The following is a 27633-nucleotide window of genomic DNA, read 5'->3' on the forward strand; positions in this document are numbered from 1 at the left end:
TGCGGGCGCAGACGGATTTCACAGCATATTTTATGTAAAAAATAGGTGAAAAAATGTAGGTGACAAAATGCAAGAGCTATGGCCTTTTAAACATGAGGAGGGCTTGGTCCTTAAGGGGTTAAGGAAGCACTACGAGGGCACGAGGACGGGTATGTATACTTTCGTTGTTATATTCCCACACCCCCCTGCCTGCCTGAGATTTGTTAGTTTCATGGGACTTCTCCTTTCAAGATACTTATGTGGCACATTATGCTGTTTGCATAGAGTGAGTGACAAGTTACTAGCAGTGAGCTAGCATCGCTGGTCACATACAGTGTCGGACTGGCCCACCAGAGGACCAGAGGATCCTCGGGTGGGCCCCCAGGTCAGAACTTGCAGTAACACTGACTGACATGTCATTTCTCACTGGTTCTTTATCAGTGGGCCCCAGGATAATTTCCTCTGGCAGGCCCCAGGTATCCCAGTCCAACACTGGTCACATACACAGTGCTGTGCAAAGTCGCTATAGTAATGTGAAAGGTATGACGCTGGTTATATCTGGTGTAAGTAGTGTGGGCCCCTAGAATTAAATTCCCTGGTGAGCCCAAGGTACCCCAGTCCGACACTGCATTGACCATTCTGGTTTGGATAACGTGACTGACCCCTATCGCTGAACGTTGCCTCTCTGAGCCCTAAGGAACCACTCCAGAAGAGAATCAAATCAAGACCCTCCTACTCCCTCACTTATTGTCCACCTGACCTCTGCATGTATGGAACGGCTAGCACTCCCGACATTGCCTGCAAGGACTTTTAGCTATGTCACCCCTCGAACATTCCCGACAGGACACAACACACAGGATTCCAGAGTAACATTTAACAATAGCACACCTGTACACGACTGTCCTAATGTTTGCTGGGTAGGTCCCATCTGGCCAAAGGGACGACTAAACCGGTGGCCCTTTAAATATAGATAGGGACTTGCTAAGGACCTTCCATATACTCTCACCAGCCACCTGAGGCTTTCTGCCATGTTGGTTATCAATTTGTTTAAAGGGTTATCCAGCGAAAATCAACTGGTTTCAGAAAGTTATATTGATTTGTAAGTTACTTCTAGTTAAAAATCTCAACTCTTTTCACACTTATCAGCTGCTGTATGTCCTGCAGGAAGTGGTGTATTCTTTTCAGTCTGACTCAGTCCTCTCTGCTGCCACCTCTGTCCAAGACAGGAACTGCCCAGAGCAGTAGAAAATCCTCATAGAAAACCTCTTCTGCTCTGGACAGTTCCTGTCTCAGCCAGAGATGGCAGCAGAGAGCACTGTGTCAGACTGAAAAGAACACACCACCTCCTGCAGGACATACAGCAGCTGATAAGTACTGGAAGACTTGAGATTTTTAAATAGAAGTAAATTACAAATCTGTATAACTTTCTGAAACCAGTTGATGTGAAAGTAAAAAAAAAATTGCGTTTGGCTGACATTTATGAGATGTGTTTGGCAAGGTTAAGGGTAGACAGGTGGATATAGGATTCCCAGGCTATTACTAGGGTATTATCTGTATCATCCTGTAAGATCTCAGTAACAGAAAAGCTTCTTTCTGCACAGAAGTGACGCTACAGCTGGGTAGTTGTATGTATATCTCCTTTCTCTTGGCTGTAGCCCTGTTGCAGACTGTATACATAGGAGGATGTGCCAGCTCACCTGACATGTCTGCTTTACTAAATCCTTCTTGTTCTCCATAAAACAATGATTCTGCAGCATCTTTTTATAGAACTCCGTGTTGTGCTGTTACATTTATATTCCTCTTGGGAAAATACATCATATGACGAGTAGTAATATATCAGTATGTATACAGCGTACTTATGTAAACAGCGTAACTCGTGATGCTATGCTATATACACAACTGCCATGAAAGTCAATAGGAGTTAATCAAATTGTGTAAAACAGCTGGTGTGGAGGGGGCATAGCCGCCCCGTGCGTCTTATCTACCGTGATCGATGCCTTTACGGAAAGCGCACACCTCTCTATCAGGCTGGGCTCACACTGGGTTTTCTATCCATTTCAGTACATTTAATTTTAACATACAGAAAAACATGATCAACCACTAAATATATAGATAAATTCCCTCCTTTAGGTTCACTCTTAAAGGGGTTATCCAGCGCTACAAAAACATGGCCACTTTTCCCCCTACTGTTGTCTCCAGTTCAGGTGCGGTTTGCAATTAAGCTCCATTTACTTCAATGGAACTGAGCTTCAAAACCACACCCAAACTGGAGACAACAGTAGGGGGAAAGTGGCCATGTTTTTGTAGCCTTGGATAACCCCTTTAAGCTTCATTCAGTACCTCCCCCCCAATTGCAGAATTCGTTTGAAGCCTAAGGGCCCTATTCCACCGGACGATTATCGTTAGCATAATCGTTAACGATTAACGATCTCAAACGACCGCTATTGCGAAAGACCTGAAAACGTTCACTCATTTCCATGGAACGATAATCGTTACTTATGATCGTAATTGCGATCGTTTCTTCTTCCGTATTTATTCGCTATTGCGTTCGTATCTATTGCGAACGACCGAACGATGTCTTATTCAATGCGAACGATTTGCGAACGTTTTGCGAACGAGCAACGATAAAAATAGGTCCAGGTCTTATAAAGCGATCAACGATTTCTCGTTCGGTCGTTAATCGTTACTGCATTTCAACCGAACGATTATCGTTTAGATTCGAACGATTTAACGATAATCTGAACGATAATCGTCCAGTGGAATAGGGCCCTAAGGCTACATTCACACGTCAGTATTTTTCATCTGTTTTCACGGACCTGGAAATACAGAATCCGTTACAACCCATTATTTTCTATGGTGCTATTCATACATCCACTAAAATTGTGGATCCGCCTCCGTGATAAAATTAAATTGAACATGTTGTAAAACGGTCCGTGATTACGTTACGGACACCCCCATAGAAGTCTATGGAGAAGGCAAAATTTGCAGAGTACATTTCAATCCGCAAAACCATCCTTATCACGGATCTGTGTTTCATGACATCACCAAGCTCCTCCTGCCAGAAATGACTGTGAAATGGCCCCCAGACAACCATGTGACCCTTTTTAGGGGGGTTGGGGCGGCTAATAACATCATTTTTGCCATCTCCTCTTTTTTTCTTCACTACACCTATTTGCAGATCTGCAAAAAAACGGATAAAAATACGGAACACAATATGGATACAAAACGGGTGATTTTTTGCGGATTGCGGATGAAAAATAGAGGCTCCAGATTTCCATCCTCAAAAAGATACTGACGTCTGAATTTAGCCTTAGGACTCATTCACACGTCCGTTGTATAACACTACCTACGGCCAGATTAATGATCATGATCAGGTAGTGTTAAACAACGGATGTTCAAGGCGAAGCGGACGTTGTTTGCACAGTGTGTGAACATAGGGTACTGTTACACAAAGCCATTTTTTGACGATCAACGATTAACGATAAATGAACTCAAACGAACGATATGGCGAACGACCTGAAATCGTTCACCCAATTACACGGAAGGATGGATCGTTACTTATGATCAGTATTGTGTTCCTCCTGTCGTCGCTACTGCGAACAACGTCTTATTACATGCGAACGGTTTGCGGATGAATGAGACAGGTCGAAATTCTATTAAACGACCAATGATTTCTGGTCGTGCTATTACACTAAACGATTATCGTTCAAATCCAAACGATTTTTCAAACGATAATTGTTCCGTGTAATACCACCCACAGCCTGTTCAGGAGATTCCGACATCCTAATTAACACGAGGCTGAAGTTGGTTTCTTATTCGGCCAGTTTCTTATTCGGGGCTGAAGTTGGTTTCTTATTCGGCAGTTTCTTATTCAGAGGATTTTACTTTTTCCTGTTTTAGCTATTATTCTTACAGAAAATGTATAATATTCATACCCTACCGTAAGTGAGGGGCCCTGAGAGGACTGGTGATAAAAGTGGCAAAAAAGATCCCACGGTTGGCATAAACATGGGCATGAAAGTAAAACCACAAAATTATTATTTAAAAATAAAATTGACTTTGGGCCACTGATCTCACACTGATAATACACAGAGAGGGATGCCCCGCATCATACCCAAGAGAGTCCAGCCTGGCCCAAAGTGGTTCTGGGTATAAAAACTGGCATCAAAGTGGGCAGATTGGCATTTTTTCCTAATTTGAATAAGTAACAGCTGTTTTCAAAGGGTTAAATGAGTTTGGGCCACTGATCTCACACTGATAATACACAGAGAGGGATGCCCCGCATCACAACCAAGAGAGTCCAGCCTGGCCCAAAGTGGTTCTGGGTATAAAAACTGGCATCAAAGTGGGCACATAGCCATTTTTTATGATTTGAATAAGTAACAGCTATTTTCAAAGGGTTAAATGAGTTTGGGCCACTGATCTCACACTGATAATACACAGAGAGGGATGCCCGGCATCACATCCAAGACACTCCAGCCTGGCCCAAAGTGGTTCTGGGTATAAAAACTGGCATCAAAGTGGGCACATAGCCATTTTTTATGATTTGAATAAGTAACAGCTATTTTCAAAGGGTTAAATGAGTTTGGGCCACTGATCTCACACTGATAATACACAGAGAGGGATGCCCGGCATCACATCCAAGACACTCCAGCCTGGCCCAAAGTGGTTCTGGGTATAAAAACTGGCATCAAAGTGGGCAGATTGGCATTTTTTCCTAATTTGAATAAGTAACAGCTGTTTTCAAAGGGTTAAATGAGTTTGGGCCACTGATCTCACACTGATAATACACAGAGAGGGATGCCCCGCATCACAACCAAGAGAGTCCAGCCTGGCCCAAAGTGGTTCTGGGTATAAAAACTGGCATCAAAGTGGGCACATAGCCATTTTTCATGATTTGAATAAGTAACAGCTATTTTCAAAGGGTTAAATGAGTTTGGGCCACTGATCTCACACTGATAATACACAGAGAGGGATGCCCGGCATCACATCCAAGAGACTCCAGCCTGGCCCAAAGTGGTTCTGGGTATAAAAACTGGCATCAAAGTGGGCAGATTGGCATTTTTTCCTAATTTGAATAAGTAACAGCTGTTTTCAAAGGGTTAAATGAGTTTGGGCCACGGATCTCACATTGATATTGCACAGAGAGGGTTGCCCCGCATCAGATCCAAGAGAGTCCAGCCTGGCCCAAAGTGGTTTTTGGTATAAAAACTGGCATCAAAGTGGGCAGATTGGCATTTTTACCTAATTTGAATAAGTAACAGCTATTTTCAAAGGGTTCAGTGAGTTTGGGCCACTGATCTCACACTAGGTTCACACAGATAGGCATGCCCCGCATTACATCCAAGAGAGTCCAGCCTGGCCCAAAGTGGTTCTGGGTATAAAAACTGGCATCAAAGTTGGCAGATTGGCATTTTTCCCAATTTGAATAAGTAACAGGTATTTTCAAAGGGTTAAATGAGTTTGGGCCACTGATCTCACACTGATATTACACAGAGAGGGATGCCCCGCATCACATCCAACAGAGTCCAGCCTGGCCCAAAGTGGTTCTGGGTATAAAAACTGGCATCAAAGTGGGCACATAGCCATTTTTCATGATTTGAATAAGTAACAGCTATTTTCAAAGGGTTAAATGAGTTTGGGCCACTGATCTCACATTGATATTACACAGAGAGGGATGCCCCGCATCACATCTAAGAGAGTCCAGCCTGGCCCAAAGTGGTTCTGGGTATAAAAACTGGCATCAAAGTGGGCAGATTGGCATTTTTTCCTAATTTGAATAAGTAACAGCTGTTTTCAAAGGGTTAAATGAGTTTGGGCCACTGATCTCACACTGATATTACACAGAGAGGGATGCCCCGCATCACATCCAAGAGAGTCCAGCCTGGCCCAAAGTGGCTCTGGGTATAAAAACTGGCATCAAAGTGGGCAGATTGGCATTTTTTCCTAATTTGAATAAGTAACAGCTGTTTTCAAAGGGTTAAATGAGTTTGGGCCACTGATCTCACACTGATATTACACAGAGAGGGATGCCCCGCATCACATCCAAGAGAGTCCAGCCTGGCCCAAAGTGGCTCTGGGTATAAAAACTGGCATCAAAGTGGGCAGATTGGCATTTTTCCTAATTTGAATAAGTAACAGCTGTTTTCAAAGGGTTAAATGAGTTTGGGCCACTGATCTCACACTGATATTACACAGAGAGGGATGCCCCGCATCACATCCAAGAGAGTCCAGCCTGGCCCAAAGTGGTTCTGGGTATAAAAACTGGCATCAAAGTGGGCACATAGCCATTTTTCATGATTTGAATAAGTAACAGCTATTTTCAAAGGGTTAAATGAGTTTGGGCCACTGATCTCTCACTGATAATACACAGAGAGGGATGCCCCGCATCACACTGATAATACACAGAGAGGGATGCCCCGCATCACACTGATAATACACAGAGAGGGAGGACCCCGCATCACACTGATAATACACAGAGAGGGATGCCCCGCATCACACTGATAATACACAGAGAGGGATCCCCCGCATCACACTGATAATACACAGAGAGGGGGGACCCCGCATCACACTGATAATACACAGAGAGGGATGCCCTGTGGGTCCTTACCAGACTTTGGAGCAAATGCCAAACTTTACTGAAACGGTAATGAGGACTAAGGTAAAACACACCTTTATCCATGGTGTTTTTGGTGCAATAGGGAGCTATCAGCAGTTTAGATTAATCTAACTGGCTGACATTTCCCCTTTAATAATGGTCATTATTTGCCCTTATTTTTACTTTGTTTAAACATAGCCTAAAGGGTTATCCTGGAAAAATTGAAAAAAAAAAGAACGAAAATTAACCCTTAACTAAAGAACTTATATATTCCTTGTTGGCTTTACTCGGAGATTGCTGGTCCAGTCACATGATGCAACCTTTCTTACAGTGATGTCCTACTTCCTTTCATCTTCTTGGGTATGGTGACATCAGCACTTGGGGGCAAAGCCATCTCTCGTACCCAGAACGGCCTTCCTACACGTGCGCAGTGCGATCATTAGTATTGCAGCATGCATCTGCTAATCCCACTGGGTACAGGGACATCAATGCTCCCGTAATCAGGTTCTGCTGGCTACAAGGGCGGTCTTACTGGCTACAAAGGGGTCCTATATGGCTACAAGGGGACCCTGACATTGCAGGCAACACATAGGACAAATATATTTCAATGGCCCTGTTCACACATCTGTACAAGTGTTCAGGTCCACGTCCCGCGCTACAAAAAAATAAAGGATAGATTATAGTGCGGACTTGCATTTGCGGCACGAATCATTGTCTTCTACATAGTGCTCCGTAAACTGCGTAGCACTGTTACTGCACATTCATAGTGCGGTCCACCATTACAGGTCCGTATTCACTGGCTGAACTATGGATGTGTGAATGAGGCCTAACATAGCCTAAAGCAGACCTGTCAGCAGAAAACATTGCTGCAGGTATTGTTACTATAGAAATGTATTCAGGGTTAGCCGAGAAATGTTTAATAAGACGAGATGGGACAGCTAATTCTGGGATCCTGTTATGCTGACAAATGCCTCCTGAGTACTTTAGCCCTGTTTGCTTAAAGGGATAGTGCGGCGCTAAACATTTATTCACAAAATACCCATAACCACTTTGGGCCAGGCTGGACTCTCTTGGGTATGATGCCGGGCATCCCTCTCTGTGTATTATCAATGTGAGATCAGTGGCCCAAACTCATTTAACCCTTTGAAAACAGCTGTTACTTATTCAAATTAGGAAAAAATGCCAATCTGCCCACTTTGATGCCAGTTTTTATACCCAGAACCACTTTGGGCCAGGCTGGACTCTCTTGGATGTGATGCGGGGCATGCCTATCTGTGTGTACGTAGTGTGAGATCAGTGGCCCAAACTCATTTAACCCTTTGAAAATAGCTGTTACTTATTCAAATCATGAAAAATGGCTATGTGCCCACTTTGATGCCAGTTTTTATACCCAGAACCACTTTGGGCCAGGCTGGACTCTGTTGGATGTGATGCGGGGCATCCCTCTCTGTGTATTATCAGTGTGAGATCAGTGGCCCAAACTCATTTAACCCTTTGAAAATACCTGTTACTTATTCAAATTGGGAAAAATGCCAATCTGCCCACTTTGATGCCAGTTTTTATACCCAGAACCACTTTGGGCCAGGCTGGACTCTCTTGGATGTGATGCCGGGCATCCCTCTCTGTGTAATATCAATGTGAGATCAGTGGCCCAAACTCACTGAACCCTTTGAAAATAGCTGTTACTTATTCAAATCATGAAATATGGCTATGTGCCCACTTTGATGCCAGTTTTTATACCCAGAACCACTTTGGGCCAGGCTGGACTCTCTTGGTTGTGATGCGGGGCATCCCTCTCTGTGTATTATCAGTGTGAGATCAGTGGCCCAAACTCATTTAACCCTTTGAAAACAGCTGTTACTTATTCAAATTGGGAAAAAAATGCCAATCTGCCCACTTTGATGCCAGTTTTTATACCCAGAACCACTTTGGGCCAGGCTGGACTCTCTTGGGTATGATGCGGGGCATCCCTCTCTGTGCAATATCAATGTGAGATCCGTGGCCCAAACTCATTTAACCCTTTGAAAACAGCTGTTACTTATTCAAATTAGGAAAAAATGCCAATCTGCCCACTTTGATGCCAGTTTTTATACCCAGAACCACTTTGGGCCAGGCTGGACTCTCTTGGTTGTGATGCGGGGCATCCCTCTCTGTGTATTATCAGTGTGAGATCAGTGGCCCAAAGTCAATTTTATTTTTAAATAATAATTTTGTGGTTTTACTTTCATGCCCATTTTTATGCCAACCGTGGGATCTTTTTTGCCATTTTTATCACCGTTCCCCTCAGGGCCCCTCACTTACGGTAGGGTATGAATATTATACATTTTCTGTAAGAATAATAGCTAAAACAGGAAAAAGAAAAATCCTCTGAACAAGAAACTGCCGAATAAGAAACCAACTTCAGCCCCGAATAAGAAACTGGCCGAATAAGAAACCAACTTCAGCCTCGTCTAATTAACATGACGCTGGGAGCCCCCCGCTATCCGTGTACGGACGGAATTCTATAGACGTGTGAATGACCCCCACAGTGGGATCCATCCAGTATAATAGCCGCATGCTGCATGGCCAGGCACCGGCTGCAGTATATATATATATAATAATAATAATCGGCTATGTTCTCTCCATCCCATTCAGCCTATAATTCTATAGGGAGAGGGTGACCCCGGCACGTGTCTGCTGATCCCCGTCCTGACTGTGCGTCATCTACTGCGGTAAATGGTTTCCTAGATTCTACGACAATAGATGAGGACAATGAGAGAGCCCGGTGCAGGCGGAATCATCCCTTATCTACAGCCCGGTGACTCCGGAGCCGCCAGTCTGCACGCCGCGCATAGCTCCACACTGCCGGATCCCCATTCATTTCCTACTAACCCTAGTAAACAAAGCCGTGTCTCATTCATCCGGCCTGGGAGTGGATACAAGGGGTTAATGTGCCGCCGCCGCCGCCGCTGCTGCCGGGCAGTTACGTAAATGCCCCCTCCCTCCCTCTCTCCCCCCGGCGCGGGTTATGCAATCCACAGGACAAGAGCTCCACGTTCTACAGTAACACCGTGTTCGCAAGCAGAGTTCTTAATGCCTTGTGCGCGTCCCGCCCCCTGTCTCCAGCAGCGCCCTGTCATTGGCTGTCGCTTCAGAACAGCGCGCCTCTGATTGGCTGCGAGCAGCTCCTGTTTGAGTCACTGTAAGCCTGGAAGTGCACACAGAGTAACGCTGAGGAGTATTGACCTACTAACACAGATCTGTGGTGGAGCAGCGGCTGCTGGAGCGGGGACACTCTGCATAGGAGGCGCTGCTGCTGCTGATTATCCCGCATCACACGGCTCCGCACTGCCATGTCCTCCAGGATGCGGCTCACCCGCTGAGGTAACTGCACAGTGTACCTTGTGTGTACCTTGTGTGTATATTGATTGTACCTTGTGTGTACATTGTGTGTATATTGTGTGTACCTTGTGTGTACCTTGTGTGTATATTGATTGTATATTGTGTGTACCTTGTGTGTATATTGTGTGTACATTGTGTGCCGGTCAGGAGCCGGGCTGCACGTCCACACTGTTTGCTTTGCCACATTGTATTGTTGCGTAAATATGTCTGCTTGACTTGAATGGGGATGAATGTGACAGTGAGTGACGAGGCTGCTGAGAGCTCCGGCACTTTACAACCTATTCTCCCTATCCAGGCTGGAATAACAATGACCTGGGGGAGAAGAGGCAGGAGACAGGCAGACTGGGGGGAACAAAGACACATCTAGTCACAGTGTAACAATAGGCTGCCCGAAGAGCTTACAATCTAGTGGGCAGTGTATATACATAGATACAGGTGGACACGCGGGGCACTAGGTGAAGGGCTGAGGGACGAGTACACTGGAATGATGGGTCCTTTTGTTGTCTGGGAGTCGGGGGAGGAGGGGGAGGGCTCTCCCTGCTCTCCCTAGATTGCATAACCCGGGTTGGGAGGCTCCGCGATCTATTGATCGGCTGCTTTGGTGCAGGGGATCGATCACTTATGAATGGAGCCCAGAGCCGCCCCGGGCTGGGGGGATACGGTGGGAATGTGAGGAGAAGAGCAGCTCTGCCTGTGATAGAACGGAGCTACCACTTATATCATGTATGGAACATCAACGTTATGGTCAGTGTTTAATCTCCGGCTCTTCTCCCTCTTCCGTATAACGTATTAGGTAAATGATTGTGTAACGGGGCTCTGATATGTCAGCTCTCTGGCTCTTCTCCCTCTTCCCTATTAGTTTCTATGATTATATGTAAATGATTGTGTATAATCGGACTATGTGATATGTCAGTTATTTTATGTGTCATCCGTAATACGTATCTATAATCTATCTATAATGTAAGGATGTGGGTATCCTAGGTGTAATCTGTAATGCAGATTATCCATAATCTGCCCCTATCCCTCTTCCCTATATCCCAGGTGTATTCTCTGACACGGATTGTTTCCCTCCGTATTTTGTCTGTGTAATCTGACACGGATTATGTTTCCCTCCGTATCTTGTCTGTGTAATCTCTGACACGGATTATGTTTCCCTCCGTATCTTGTCTGTGTAATCTCTGACACGGATTATGTTTCCCTCCGTATCTTCTCTGTGTAATCTCTGACACGGATTATGTTTCCCTCCGTATCTTCTCTGTGTAATCTCTGACACGGATTATGTTTCCCTCCGTATCTTGTCTGTGTAATCTCTGACACGGATTATGTTTCCCTCCGTATCTTCTCTGTGTAATCTCTGACACGGATTGTTTCCCTCCCTATCTTCTCTGTGTAATCTCTGACACGGATTATGTTTCCCTCCGTATCTTCTCTGTGTAATCTCTGACACGGATTGTTTCCCTCCCTATCTTCTCTGTGTAATCTCTGACACGGATTATGTTTCCCTCCGTATCTTCTCTGTGTAATCTCTGACACGGATCCGTATCTTGTCAGTGTAATCCATGCTAGAGATTACATCCAATCCGTCTCGTCTCCCTGGCTGTCTGGCTGTCACTGGCAGCAGCAGTGAGTTCCTGGAAATGTGCTATTATGTAACCTCAGCAATAAACTGGCAGCAGCCGCCGCGGCTCAGTGTGAAAGGGGAGCTGCTGCTGATGATGCGATTTTGTCAGCAATGTGTAACAATGGAGAGAGGAGCCGGTGTGAGCGCAGTGCTGGGAGGCAGAGAGGAGGAGGAGGGGGTCACTGAGGTGCTGGAGCCTCCTCTATGGAGAGCAGACAATGGCCGTGAGGTAAAAAGAAAGCGCGGCTCTATGTGTCCCGTGTGACTGGGGCTCGGTCAGTGTCACGGCGCTGTGGTCGGGGGTGGTCGGGCATCTCCCCGGGACAATGGCCGCGCTCGGGCTCCACGCAGGACGCGGGGATGTTGTGATTGAGCACGTGAATGGGAGGCGGGCAGAGAGGAGCGGCACGGCCGGGCTCCGCATTCCTTTGTTCTCCTGCAGGGAAGCATACAGCTGTGCTCCTGCCATGTGTGCCGGCCACCGAGCCTACCGGCCGCCATGCTGTGTGTGGGGAGGACACCGGGGAATTCTCAATGAACTGCAGCGTGTACACAGTCCTGGCGGACTACAAGTCCCAGCATGACTGGGTCACAGGCGGTCATGCCACTTCATTGCTGTGAGGGCACTTGGGGTCTTTGTTCTGATTATGTAAAGAAACTCCATCTTCTCAGACTCTTCTCCTATTGTATGGAGATCCCTATGGCATAGTGTAGAGGAGTGACCCCCATGCTCTCTAGCTGCTGGGAGTTGTAGTATTTGGAGAGCCACATCATGGGGATGGATCCTATCATTGTAATAGCAATGACCTGACAGCCTATCAGCATATCAATAACCTGACAGCCTATCCCTATCAGCATATCAATAACCTGACAGCTTATCCCTATCAGCATATCCATGACCTGACAGGCGTACAATGAAGTCATGCGGACTGCTAGGCTCACTGTGACCCCTATGGAATAGGCAGCAGTCTGTATTCCCCGAGCCATGACACCATTGTGTAATATCCATTGCATAACCCTCTCCTATCTCCGCTACTATCCTAATATCCTGCCTGAGAGAAGTGACGGATGTAACGGCTGCCACTATTGTCACAGCACATTGTTATTACTATACATTAATAGCATGAACGTCCGCAGATTTATTCACCATTATGACCGTTCCTATAGGAAGTCTTCTCCGAATACCGTCCGTGTAGTTATCTCACTGAGCGGATTAGATGGAGGAGGAATCCCAACATGCACAGATCATAGATGTGGTGGCGGTAGTAATCTGATTCTCCGGTGACATAGCTGCAGGGGTGACAGAGCTGCTACAGTATGGACCATGCGGACGTATGATCGTATTTTATGAGAGATATCATAGTCATTATCATGCTGGAAGTTGTAGTTCTGCAACAGCTAGAGACCGGCAGATTGCAGACCATCGTCATATACAGTGGGAGCTCCTTGTATCTGGCATTAGGGGGGCTCCGGTATGGATTTAGCATTGGGACCCTCTAGTTTCAACCTTTTATATTTGTCCTTTAAAAATTAATTCATGGAATATATGGCCGTGTAAATAGGAACGTACTTTCCCCTGAAAGAATGTGAAAATATATTCAGTGTCCTTACATTAAAGTGGACGAGAAAGGATATGTCAGCATGAGAGGGAGAGGCTGCATATCTGACGTGACTTCTGTAACCTGAACCTTGAATGAGAGTAATGTCTATTGGCTGCGTGTAGCCCTAGAGGTAGAGGGGAGTCCGAATGAGAGATGTTCCATACAAAGTAATGTGGCCGAGCTGGCTGGCTGTGGCCGTACAGGTATTGGTGAGCTGTAGCCATACAGACATTGGTGAGCTGGCTGTAGCCGTACAGTAATTGGCGAGCTAGCTAGCTGTAGCCATACAGGTATTGGTGAGCTGGCTGGCTGTAGCTATACAGGTATTGGTGAGCTGGCTGGCTGTAGCTATACAGGTATTGGTGAGCTGGCTAGCTGTAGCCATATAGGTATTGGCAATCTGGCTAGCTGTAGCTGTACAGGTATTGGTGAGCTGGCTGGCTGTAGCTATACAGGTATTGGTGAGCTGGCTAGCTGTAGCCATATAGGTATTGGCAATCTGGCTAGCTGTAGCTGTACAGGTATTGGTGAGCTGGCTAGCTGTAGCCATATAGGTATTGGCAATCTGGCTAGCTGTAGCTGTACAGGTATTGGTGAGCTGGCTAGCTGTAGCCATATAGGTATTGGCAATCTGGCTAGCTGTAGCTGTACAGGTATTGGCGAGCTGGCTGGCTGTAGCTATACAGGTATTGGAGAGCTGGCTGGCTGTAGCTATACAGGTATTGGTGAGCTGGCTAGCTGTAGCCATATAGGTATTGGCAATCTGGCTAGCTGTAGCTGTACAGGTATTGGTGAGCTGGCTAGCTGTAGCTGTACAGGTATTGGTGAGCTGGCTAGCTGTAGCTGTACAGGTATTGGTGAGCTGGCTAGCTGTAGCTGTACAGGTATTGGCGAGCTGTCCGGCTCTGCAGCGCGCTCTCTATTCCAGTCTGCTGGTTACTGCTCAGGATCACCCTCTGCTAATCAGTTTTGAAATATGATCTTGGAGACAGGATAACAGTGTTTGTTTGCACAGAGCGGGCAAGGCAGTTGTGGAGGAGGGAGGGGATGCTTTGCCAGTCACGTATTCCCAATGTTTGTGTGTAGTCGTTCATTAACATAGCAATCCGCAGACCAGAGAGATGGCAACTCTCAGCCTCCCCCACTGTCACAGGGGATATCGACTTCATAAAACTTTCAGCGCTAAAGATACAAGACGTTACGACCTATTACATTGAGACGAATCTCGCAAATAATTCAACCTTTGATACTAGCATTGGTATTAGACATTGAGGTGGAGAAAAGACATTTTGTTTATTTATATAACACCAACATATTCCGTAGAGATGTACATAGATGATATTATAATCAGATTGGACGCCACTGTGGTCCGGACTTTTCCCTCATAGCCAATGTTCCAAATGAACAGCACAGGTAGGCAAAATACTGATATGTAGGAATGGAGTGCTCGCCTCACCGGACAGGACCCCTCCGTCCGGACACAAATCCAAAAGAAATAACTGAAGACAGCACCTCTCAGTGAAAAAGTAAAGTAAGATGTGAATAAAGACATCACATTTTTTTCACTGAGAGGTGCTGTCTTCAGTTATTTCTTTTCCCTCATAGCAACCAAGGATCCGACAGATCTGACAGACAGAGTTGTCTGGCAATAGCTTCCTCCTTACTGACCTAACAAGCACATTTAGTTTTACTAAGTCCTATGCGGATTGATTGTATCAGCATGTGAAGTGTATCTGTTAGGAGATATTGTAGCCGGCCTTCTGTTGTTGGTACATGTCATTACAGGTTCAGCTTCAGATGTGCATGGAAAGCTTTATACAGTATAGCTTGTGGTAAGCTGATGAAAGTAACGCACAGCGAAAGTGGGATTTCCTTCTACACTCGTAGAACTGGTTTGGATTCAACACTTGTTAGGGAACTCTGTTATGAAGTCATTTTAGTGCTCTTCATGCTGCCAAAGCTAGTGATCTGCCAGGCGTGTGGTGTGGGGAAGAGCACTTCCTTTTCACTTGTTACGTAGTAAGACATCATATGGAATAAATGATCCTATTGTGCTTCCATTTTATATATATATATATATATATATATATATACACACCAAATACTGAAATTTGTTCCTTTCTCATCTGTTATTTTGTATTTAATTTTTCTGTACTTTATCATAGACCAGCCATCTTGCCCTAGCTGCTTTTAGCAGTGTTTAAAGATACTTTACACCAAGCCTCATGGGCCATAGCCATAATAGACCTTATTTACTTCTATGGTGTATTCTGTGCATGCTCTGTGACCTGTGCATAGGTCATTGTGCAAGGAGGGAGGAAGACTGAACTCTGTTGCCAATGCACCTAATCCCAGCTTCCCTATTCATTGGTGTCACCTCTCATTTTACTCTGAACAGGAAGCATCAGCTTAATATTAGATTTAGAGGCCAGAATCATAACTGCTAAATTTAAGGATTATTTTAAACTATGGAAAGTTAGAAAAAAAACACCAAAAATTCCTAAAGTGGGTTTAACATAAAACTTGATTGAAGCAATAGATTCTTTTTCGGGATGACACATTTTCTTTAACCGTCCTCTGGCAGGGGACAGCGCTTTCTGACCTTTGCAGTAAAGCAGGTGAGTGAGGGTTTTCCTTTGTGGCCTGAGTGAGGTCTTTAGACCAGGTGCTTTCTAGCTGGTACTTTATCTGGGCCTACAACAAAACTATAATGCTGGTAACATGCAAAGCTTTCAGTTCCTATACAAGCATTAGTCACAAAAGACATTTACAGCTTTCATTTATCTAGGGTGTATAGGGGCTGGGGTCTTCTAAGAATTACAGACACACACAGGGTCTCCATCCAGTAAGGCCCCGAAATTCAGCCTGTGCTGATAACATAAAAAAGTGACACTTTGTACTCAGTTTATTAATAGCATCCTAATGGAAATATATTCTATTTTATTAACACAGTGGGAGATTTATCAAACATGGTAGAAAGTGAAACTGGCTCAGTTGTCCCTAGCAACCAATCAGATTCCACCTTTCATTTTCCAAAGAGTCTGTGTGGAATGAAAGGTGGAATCTGATTGGTTGCTAGGGCAACTGAGCCAGTTTCACTTCACACCTTGTTTGATAAATCTTCCCCCATGATGCATTTGGAAAAAAAACTAACACCAGTGCTGGACCCTACTAATACTTTTCAGTCCAAGTACAACAGACATGTGTCCCACATATTTTGGCAGGAGGGCCAACCATCGTATTTGCAGAGTCTCCCCACTTTCCCCTAATAGGTGATGTTCGGGGAGAGGAAGAGGGGAATTTGCATTTCATTCAGTTTCTCCATCTTTTTTGTTCTCAGAGAGATAAGCCACTGCCAATTGACTCTGCTTACCCCCTGCTATCAGTTCCGAGCTAAGCTTTCATGTATAATGGGGAATCGAGAGTGTTTAGCCAGCAGTGTTTGTCTTCCGTGTATGATCACCTAAGTGGATGTAAACCCCTCCAGGAACATTTCTCAACCTAGTAGCTAAGGGAGAACTAGGTCCCTATTAACGCTTATGGCCTTAAAACCCAGAGGTTCAGTAAATTCATGTCTGCGATGTTCAGGTGGTCAAGTCCTAGGTTGTATTTGCTGACGCATTTTCTATCACTGTTCAAATACCCAGATGACGACATTGAAGGTCTCTAGCAGGCTGGCATTTTATCAGCGCACACAGGAAGTAGAGTCTGTGTTTGGAACCTCAATTTGGAGCCGTTCCATATACTGTAGATCACACCTCTGCACGAAATAATTATATTTAGTTTGTGGCTTCCGACTGGTCTTCACAGTAAGACTGGGTAAATGTTATCACTGTACAGAGAGACACGGTCTCTTACTAGTACTCCGTTAAATAAAGGTAATTATAAGAGGGTTGTGCAGTTAGACAAAATCTAACAAAGGTAAAGACTGGTTTAGGCCAGAGCTGTATTTCATAACGGCCGTTGTAATGACATACGGCCATTGTTTTTACATAGTGTAAACCTAGCCTTAAAAAGCACTGACCTTACGTTAACTGTTGGCACCATCTCTTCCAGCCTCCCCAAACACATGAACATTGGCCATGGCCAGGGATCTATGAATCAGGGTGGTGGGCCAAGGAAAACCTACCAGAGACCACCCAGATGACCCATGCTTTAGGCAGCATAAAAGTAATGACAAGTAATCTATAAATTATAGGAATGTGATTATTATTAGTCTCTTATATTTGAGTAGAGGTACCTTAAAACTACCAGTTGACACTCCAAGGGCCGTATTACACGGCCCAATCACTATAGTAAACGAGCGCTCCTTTACTGAGCCTAATACACGGCTCGATTGGCAAGGGCTGTATATGTATATTGTTAGCGATGCCCATGCAGCCCTTGCTATAAACGTTCTTTCTTTCCACACTCCCGGTGTTCACTACACTTCTCCACACTCCCAGCAGCCGCCACGGAAGTTCCAACACCGGTCTTTAAAGTGACAGGCCGCTTGACCAATTACTGGCCGCAGCGGTCCTGTGCAGTGGATGGCAGTAACTTTAAAGGGCAACTCCAGCTATTTTTTTTTCTTTTAATCAACTGGTGTCAGAAAGTGCCAGAGACTAGTAATTTACTTCTATTGAAAAATCTCAAGTCTTCCAGTACTTATCAGCTGCTGTATGTCATAGACATAGACATGTAGGACATTCAGCAGCTGAGATGTACTGGAAGACTTGAGATTTTTTAATAGAAGTAAATGACAAATCTCTGGCACTTTTCAACACCAGTTGATTTAAAAGAAAGAAAAAAAAATAGCTGGAGTTGCCCTTTAAGGACTTCATTAGATGGTTAGATAAGATGGCCAGCCCTGTGTGCAGCAGTCTATTCTAGCTGTTTAGGTAAATGACAGCCGATCCTACACGTAACATTGAAATGCAAATCCCAAGACATTACAGAATACATGGCGTCATTATATTACCAGGTCACTACTGTTATAGAACAGGGTAGAGTTTATGTTAGACGTGTGTGTTATGCCATGGTATAGAGAGAAGAAAGTATGTCATATAAAGATGAAAGCCAGTTGCTATGCACCAGTTACATATCATAAAACCATCGGAGGGGTTTGAGGTTTTTATGTACTCACTTGCTGTACATGAAAGAATAGAGCTGCTTATAGAAATGAATGTTTAAATGTCATCTTCACTCAGTTACGTCTACCTTAAAGGAATTGAATACACCCATTATCACAGCATAGTGTAAGGGTCATTGTACACGATTTACGATTATTGTCAGGCAGGAGCCTCCCCTGATGATGATCAGCCTGCGTAAAAGGCGCTGACGAATGAAAAATCTCTTGTTTGTTGGCTCATCTCATCTATTGTACAAGAATTGGGGTTATCCAGGCGTAGGAAAAAAACATGGCCGCTCTTGGGTGCAGTTTTGTAACTTCTATTGAAGTGAATGGAGTTGAATTGTAATACCACACACAACCTGAAGACAGGGGTGGTGCTGTTTTTGTAATAAAGTAGCTGTTCTTTTGTCTAATCCTACATAAAAGTGTCGCCCCACCCATCTTCCTATGTGACATGCATACAACTATCATGGCGACTGCCACCTCTGTCCGAGACAGGAACTGTCCAAAGCAGCAGCAAATTCCCATATAAAACATCTACTCCTCTGGATACTGTGTATATATATATATATATATATATATATATATATATATATATATATATTATGAAAGCGATAAGCTGTACATTATGCAGATCATATTTGTTTTGTTAGCATTTAGATTTACTAAAACAGTAGAAAAGTAATAAAAGGAAAAAAATCTGAGTCCCTGGTTAAAGCGGCATAGGAATAAAGAGCCACTAAACAGCGTAGTTACTTGTAGATGAGCTTGTCTTGTGTTACACAATCCCCACCATCAGCTCAGATTGCCTTCTTTGTGGTTTTGTGGCTTTTAGCCCACATAAGCTGTTGCAGCAGTTAGCAGTAAAACAAAGTCACCACCGCGCCGGTCCTTGGAAATAGGAACCTTCCATAATGCATGTCAGCGCTGTACCTAGTAATCCAGGGGACAATTTCGCCGTGTATCGCCGTGTGATGAAAGAGAATGAAGGAAACACCATTACACTGTTTGATCTGCTTTTACCCCACAGACTAGATATAAGAACAAGCGCCACTGAAGCTGTTTCATGGGCAATCACTTCCGGCAGTGATCTGCATTGATTTACATGAAGCGTCTAGCTTCCGTCTGCATTGTGGCTAATAATATTTGACAGAAGGAAAACAGGCTGTTATATGGGTACTCCAGCCAAAAAAAAATCTTTTAAATCAACTGGTGCAAGAGATTTGTAATTTACTTCTATATCTCCAGTCTTCCAGTACTTGTCAGCTGTAGTATGTCCTGCAGGAATTTGTGTATTCTCTTTAGTTTGGAGAGCAGTAGAGGGTTTCTATAGGGATTTTCTACTGCTCTGGACAGTTCCTGACATGGACAGTGGTGGCAGCAGAGAGCACTCTGTAAGACTGGAAACAATACATCACTTCCTGCAGGGCATACAACAGCTGATAAGTACTGGAAGACTTGAGATTTTTGAATAGACGTAAATTACAAATCTCTGGCACCTTCTGACACCAGTTGATCTGAAAGATTTTTTTTTGCTGGAGTTTCCCTTTAATAATAACTACATCAGTTTTGATCACAGTCACTGCTTCTTCCCGAACGTACTTCCAGATATACTTGAAACTATTTGGATGCAAAATGTCACCGGAAAATATTATAGAACCACAAAGTTCAGTGATCCGAACAGTTCTACCTTCTCGGGATGCCAATGCCATAGAATTGTGTCATACCTGCTTCCATGACTGGACATACACATGACACAGCCTGGCAGTTGTCTGGTTGTAAAACTCAGCTCAAAGTACAACTGGGGGCATCATGCCACATTCCAGACGTCTTATTCAGGGGGCATGTTGTGGATACATTGCAGGACTGAGCTGGCAGCAGCTGATGTGCTGTCAATGACTATTTACAGCACAAAGTTTAAGAGTCTCATAATAGCATACTTAGTATATAACAGGGGTTTTCCGGGACTTCATCGATGGCCTATTCTCAGGATAAGCCAATAAAATCTAATCAATGAGGGTCCAATACCAGCATCCCACCAATCATTTGCTTAAAGAAAAAAACTTGGCAAGAAATCTTCTTCTTTTAAATCATCTGGTGTCAGAAAGTTATATAGATTTATAATTTACTTCTATTAAAAAATCTCAAGTCTCCCCATACTTATCAGCTTCTGTATGTCCTGCAGGAAGTGGTGTATTCTGTCCAGTCTAACAAAATGCTCTCTGCTGCCACCTCTGTCTGTAACAGGAATTGTGAATTGAGGTGGCAGCAGAGAGCACTATGTAAGACCGGAAAGAATACACCACTATCTGCAGGACATACAGCAGCTGACAAGTACTGGAAAACTTGAGTTAGTTTTTTTTTTTAAAATAGAAGTAAATTACAAATCTATATAACTTTTTACATTAGGTTTCACAATACAGTGTCTTGTGGTGAGTGAGTAATGTGCCATTTCCTATGCTTGCTTTGCACGGGTGGTGCAGTAGTGGTCCATTCATCCTGTGTAGGGCCAGCTTGTGGCTGTATGACTGTATTATTATGTGTGCAATGTATCATAGGTGACTAGATTAATAAACTGGGTTAAAGTATCTAAAGGTCTTTATACACAGAGAGGTTATCTGACAGAATTTTGAAGCCAAAGCCAGGAATAGATTTCATAAGAGGAGAAATCTCTTTCCTTTATGACCTGTTTTCTGGTTATAGTCTGTTCCGGCTTTTGCTTAAAAAAATCTGTCAGATAAATCTGTCTGTTTAAAAGGACCCTAACTTTAAACCATTTAGCAATACATTAAATTATTGAAGCCAAAGCCAGGAACAGAGAACATGTCATAAAGGAAAGACTGAGGTTCTCTTTTTTTAAATCCATTCCTGGTTTTGACTGCCAGGATTTAGTCTGTGTGTGTGTAAAGGAACTCTTAGGCCCTATTCACATGTCCGTGATGCTGACCGCAGTTGCCGACCTACAACTGTGGACAGAACATAGGGCCAGTAGATTTCAATGGGCCCATTCACACATGTGTACAGGGCTGCTATCAAAAAAACAAAAACAAAACAGGATGGCTATCTTTAATGTAGTGCTCTGTGAAGCACGGTGCACTACTCCTGCACATTCACTGTGCGGGCCACGGTTGCAGGTCCACGGTCACGGGTTGCACTACGGAGGTGTGAATGAGACCTTAGCCTTTAAAAAACACTAACAAAATCGATTTTATAATTTCTACATAAAGGCAAGTTCACACACAGTAGATGTATTGCAGGAAATTCTGCGCCTGTCATATGGACCTGAATAGTACTTGCAGAAATCTATACCTATCCCCACATGAGACGCATGGAACGCACAGACTACAACACATCGGCCGCACGTGAATTCACCTTAACCTTTCCAGTAATGATTTTTACTCCCGTCTTTGGGTTGTTTTAATCCAAGAGAGGGAGAAATAAAATGAGATTAATGAGCCATGGTAAATGAGGGAGAAGCTAACCTTGTTGGCTGTCTTTGTGTACCTTGGCAGCCTTCATGCCGAGCCTTAGCTGGCTGGATGTATTTATGGGAACAGTTGTTCTTTTACTATTTTTGATTCACTGAAAACCTAACAAACCATAGTGAGTAAGTCACAAACCCAGAAGCATCATTTTTCTGCCAAGCGTAGTCACAGTCAGCAAGTCATCCATTTCACGTCCCGGCTAATCACTTCTTGTATGAATGGCTTGTACACGGAAATCATGTGATTTGCTGTTTAGCATTTTCTAATTAGCGGGGATAGAATTAGGTATTGGATGTGAATCACCCATTTTAAGCACTTAGCTGCCATCTCCAATGATTATCGTCTATACAGAAATGTGTCCTTTGCGTCATTTCCCTTTCACAATGTCTAAGCAAGCGGCGTTTTATGCTACAATACACAGTAGGGTTGTAATGATGACTGAGAGTTATTGCTCAGTGGCACCCATAGCATTACTATCTATTGGTCACAATGATGCCAAATCTCCCTCTCGCTTATATACAGGAAAGCTAAAACCAGGTTTCCCAGATATTTTTTTTTTTTCTCACCTTACTTTTTTTTTTTTTTGTGACAAACTGGTTGTTTCATTTGTCAATTCTATATTTCAAGACCACATAGTACATAGTATATAGAACAATGGAAGCTAACAGACAACATATGCAGTTATGTGGCACCATGGTGTCATGGTGGTGCGAACAGAATATTGGAACGTTAAAGCTAGATTCACACTATGTAGAAATAACTGCTGTATTTCATAACAATGGCCGTTGTTATACAAACACCAGCCGTTATTTTTAAAACAACGCCCTTACATAGTGTGAGCCTAGCCTAAGGCTAGGTTCACACAATGTCCTTTCTTGCCTGTTCAACGGCCGTCTTTGTGGACGGCCGTCATTTTGAGGACAAATTATTTCAAAATAAAGGATGTTTTTGACCTCAAAATGACGGACGTCCACAAAGACGGCTGTCGAACAGCCAAAAAAAGATGTTGTGTGAACCTAGCCTAAAAGTGCATTGATGTAGATATCTGACAGCAGTCACCCAATCTTCTATATTTTTTGTAGTTTTTGAGTAGTGGTATATTATGTCAGAAAACCTGACTGGTCCAGCCATATTAATCTGATTCTTGTTTCAGACAGATAGCAGCAAGTCACAGCTCATATTGAGAAATGAAAGCTAAGCTGTAAATCTGAGCCACTGTGTGATTATATAAAGTTACAACTATTTTTGTGGCTGCTTGTTTAACACATGATGTTTATGTTTAGTATATATATATATATATATATATATATATATATATATATATATATATATAGTTTTTTAGGGGCTTTTTATTCTCCATTGAAGTTCACTTTTTCCACTTCTCTTTGAATATCAAGCAGCAATTAATCATTTCATGCAGTCTTTGTTCCTTCTGCTCGCTACATCCCCAGACAGGAGGCATGCGATGTCTCAAGCTCACCAGAGCTAATGTAAGCAAAGCAAATCTCTGCTTATATGACGGTATTCGTGCACCTGATCATTGTTCGCTCTGAATCGGGAGCATGCCCTGTATAATTTAGTCTGTAATTTTGCAGAAGTGTTTGTGATTGTGGTTGCAATAGCAAACCTACACTTCTGTAGCTCTAGTGGAATCTTAACTTCTTCCTCACAAGAGGGACTTTTAGCCCAAGTCATAGACTAATATTTCAAAGTTCTGACGTAACGTTTTGTGTCTAAATGTGGCATTTAATAATCTGTTCTTGAATTTCTCTGTTCTAAAACCAGTGTGTTCTTGTTTTTTGCAGGTGGCGAGGCATATTCTGGCTGCACTGCAACAATGGTCACCGACTAATTCTTCGACTCTGTGGAAGAACTATTTCTAGCAGATGGAACTGCCTATAATTAAGATATTAATGTTCACACGGTTTAAGGAGCCCTGTCAGAAAGTTCTCTTCAGCGACTGCGGACTATTTCTAACGCCAGTTGGCGCTGATGCAGCTGAGGAAAATGCCTACCATTAAAAAAGAACAGGAATGTGCTGATTCAAGGAACAGTATGGAGAACATGCTTGTGCTTAATACCAATATGCCCGACATGTCTGAATCAATGGACTCCAGTAATGACATGTTGTACAGTGAAGGGTCGGTTTCAAAAAATAAGTCCTCCTCTTGTCGCAGGAAACGGGAATTTATTCCCGATGAAAAGAAAGATGCCATGTACTGGGAAAAAAGAAGGAAAAACAATGAGGCTGCCAAGCGATCACGGGAAAAGCGCAGACTGAACGATATGGTTCTAGAGAATAAACTGATTGCATTAGGGGAGGAAAATGCAAACCTGAAAACGGAGCTGCTCTCTTTAAAACTGAAATTTGGATTGATAAGTTCTGCGTCCTACGCGCAAGAAATCCAAAAGGTTACTAGTGCCACAGCTGTGTATTTCCAGGAATATGCAGCTGCCAAATCAAATGTGAGGTCTTTCCCTGGAGAACACCCTCTAATAAGCAGTAGCTGTATCTCTGTGATCAAGCACTCCCCTCAGAGCTCCATTTCAGATGTATCGGAGGTATCGTCTGGGGAGCAAGTCCAACCAAACCCAGCCCAAACCAACTGCAGGACCTCGGATTCCAAGTTTCAAAGGATAAAGCGGGAACCCCTGGAAATTGAGAACTTTGCTCGGGAAGCCAGAGAAGAAAATCCCTCCTATACATCATCCATCTATCAGAACTATATTGGAAGTACATTTCCTGGGTACTCACATTCTCCCCCACTCCTGCAAATTAACAGCTCCTCCAGCAACTCTCCAAGAACATCCGAGGCTGATGAGGGAGTAGTGGGAAAGACTTCCGATGGGGAGGATGAACAGCAAGTTCCCAAAGGTCCTATCCATTCCCCTGTTGAACTGAAAAATGGTCACACAACAGTGATAAAAGTCCCGGAGGTGAACTCCTCTGCACTGCCTCATAAACTGCGAATTAAGTCCAAAGCAATGCAGGTAAAAGTGGAAACACTGGAGAACGATTTTGATGCCACACAAAAACTGCCACTGCCAATAGACATGTCCTCAAAACGGCACTTTCCCCTGGAAAAACATAGTAGCGAACCCCTGGTACATTCTTCTTTGTCCCCCTTGTCAGTACAAGTGACTAATATCCCAGACTGGCCCATAAAGTCAGGTCAGTGGCATCATAGGGAACTTGATAAAATCCCGAACATTTGCAAATCTGCTGGAATTGCAGGAATGTCAGACAATGTCTACAAAGCTTCTGAGCCAGAGAACTTGTATTTAAAGCGAGGGATCGCAAATTTATCTGCTGAGGTGGCCACGCTTAAAAGACTTATAGTTGCTCAAGAAATCTGTACTTCAGATTCCAGCTAAGTTACTACTGAAATGAGTTCCGATTCTTAATGTAAAGGGTGTCGTTTGCAGTAAATTGGTATGTTTTGTAAGATGCTGATTTTCACTGGACTCGTGACGTCATTTCACTGTTTTTGTTCCCGTAATGATGTCGACTAAATATTGTCTTTTTTTTTTTTTTTTTTTTGTGCACAATATTCTGAAGACTAGATTGTGTTATTATTATGATCACTATGCCTTGTGTACAGTTATGTAGCTATTGCAAGGTTGTAAATATTTTAAACCTTATTTTTGCTGGTCTGTTATCAACTGTGCAAGTTACCAGTTATAATAAAGTATTGGCGACAAAGAAGGAACTTTGGTCTAAATCAAGTGGCACTTAGAAAGTAATGTGTTTTTACTATGTACCCGTGTAAAAAAAAAAAAAGGAAAATGTGTAAAATGTATTTATGTAGTAATGGGTAATATGTGTACGTGGCCCACAATTGATTATTGCAATGGTGAAACAATTTACCAGCTCAGCACCTGGTTGTAAAAGGTGTCATTGTTATGCTTATTTTATCTTTTTATACATTTGCCCTAATAGGGTTCCTCAATAAAGTGAAGGGAAAACAACATTTTTCATATTGGAACATCATTGCTTGCATGCACCCCACATGTCTCTTGTTTTAACCCCCCCCCCCCCCCCCCCCCATATTTATTTATTTTTTTATTAAAGGAACAATTATAGAGTGGGAACAATGAAACCAAGCAGGAAACCTCAGATAGTGTTATATCACAAAATGGGACTAGTCTCTTCTTAAAGCACAAACAATAATGGGGATTATAAGTAGCAGTATAATGATTGACCCTTGCTCCACAGGTATAGGGAGTGAGGCAGCGTTCCAGCTTGCAGCTGATCAGTAACTTGGAAAAGCCTTTCTGACACTTTTTTTTTTCTATGTTCTAAAAGCACAGACAGATATATTTAGGGTACGTTCACTCGTACCGGATTTCTCCCTACGTATTCACAGCTAGATCAGCTGCGGATCCCTGCCCAGTAAACCCTATAGGCAGACAAACTCGCAGCACATCCCGCTGCGAGTTCGTCCACAGCACGCCCTGTTAACCCCCACGCCCGCTGGAGCCTATACTTCACCTGGTCCCCGCTCCGGCTTGATTCGGAGCTCCCGGTGTCTTGACGTCCAGCTCAGCCAATCAGTGCGCTGTGGCGAGCTGGCGCACTGATTGGCTGAGCGGGACGTGCCAAGAAACCCCAAAGCAAGACGGAGCAGGGACTGTTAATTGGGCGTGCTGTGGACACAGCAGTTGTTTGTCTGCCCATAGAGCTTACTGGGCAGGGATCCGCAGCGGATCTCACTGTGAATACGCAGCGAGAAATCCACTGCGGATCCGGTACGTGTGACCGTACCCTAAAGGTACTTTGTGTCTCCTTCCCATTACAGCTATGTTCACTTTGTCATTTTGGCCCCAAAACACAGCATTTTTAGGCTAATTACAACCATAATTTGCATAAACCGGTTACGTTTTGGTGGCAAAATGATGGGTGGCAAAAAAAAAAAATAGCTGAGACATGGCCCATAAAAGACGTTATGTGAACATAACCCAAGGGTGTGTTCACACAGCGAGTTTTGCAGTGAAGTCTGCTGCAATATTCGGTAACATTATAGTCTATGGTCCTGCATTTTTGCATCAGATTTTCCTTCCGCTGCGAGAATGTAGTGAAAGCCATATTTAATTAATTAGCTACTGGTAAAAATAATAAACAGCTTAATGCTTACCTGCTGGCGCTCCTGCTTCAGACTCCGAGTCCCTGCTCACTGACAGCCCGCTCAGCCAATCAGATCGCTGTCCCGCTGCAGCCAGTGATTGGTTGAACAGGCACCCAGAGACTGAAGCAGGAGCATGATGAGGGAGTGTGGGCAGGTAAGCATTTGCTGTTCATTATTTTTACTGACATCTAATTAGTTCAATATGACTTTCACTACATACAGAATGCAGGACCATAGACTGTAATTGTGCCGAGTATTGCAGCTGATTTGCTGAGAAACTTGCAGCATGAAATCTGCTGTAAACTCGCAAGGTGTAAATGCACCCTAACAATAACCTGCCAATCATTGACCTCAGGTGTCTTGTGCTATATACTGCTGGGGTCAGTGATTGGTATACAGGCATGTCATTGCTACAGCAATGTGAACAAAGCCTGGTAGGGAAGAGAGGAATGGTAGCCCTGGAAAATTAAACTGGTAAGTATGGGTTTGCTTATTTTATCACAATTATATTTTATATAATAGTATAAAATAAAAGGATATGCACATATTATAGACCAATTGCATTTATTAAGACATGTGATACCTTATGGTTGGCAGAGACAAGTACCCAGCATCTGTTTGTCTTTGGCTAATGTACAATTGTATAGGGATCATTTATATCATTTATTTTGAACAGACTCCCATTGTTCTTATTGCTCTTAAATGGCATCACAATTGTGGCATAGGCCT

At 43.6% G+C, this 27633-nt stretch overlaps 1 protein-coding gene across 3 annotated transcripts; it reads left to right on the top strand.

The window, feature by feature from the left end:
- The first annotated feature begins 9761 nt into the window (after nt 1–9761).
- On the top strand, nt 9762–25747 carry NFIL3 (nuclear factor, interleukin 3 regulated). Of its 3 annotated transcripts, none has more exons than XM_069964218.1 (2): nt 9762–9940; nt 23584–25747. In XM_069964218.1, the coding sequence occupies exon 2, from the start codon at nt 23771–23773 to the stop codon at nt 25151–25153; it is 1383 nt and encodes a 460-aa protein (XP_069820319.1). In that variant the 5' UTR covers nt 9762–9940; nt 23584–23770; the 3' UTR covers nt 25154–25747. The 3 variants fall into 3 exon arrangements, with proteins under 3 accessions (XP_069820319.1, XP_069820322.1, XP_069820320.1); XM_069964221.1 differs by lacking the exon at nt 9762–9940 and adding an exon at nt 10610–10702; XM_069964219.1 differs by lacking the exon at nt 9762–9940 and adding an exon at nt 11721–11808.
- The last annotated feature ends 1886 nt before the right edge of the window (nt 25748–27633 follow it).

This window comes from Dendropsophus ebraccatus, chromosome 3, assembly GCF_027789765.1.
Source record: "Dendropsophus ebraccatus isolate aDenEbr1 chromosome 3, aDenEbr1.pat, whole genome shotgun sequence".
Taxonomy (NCBI): Eukaryota; Metazoa; Chordata; class Amphibia; order Anura; family Hylidae; genus Dendropsophus; species Dendropsophus ebraccatus.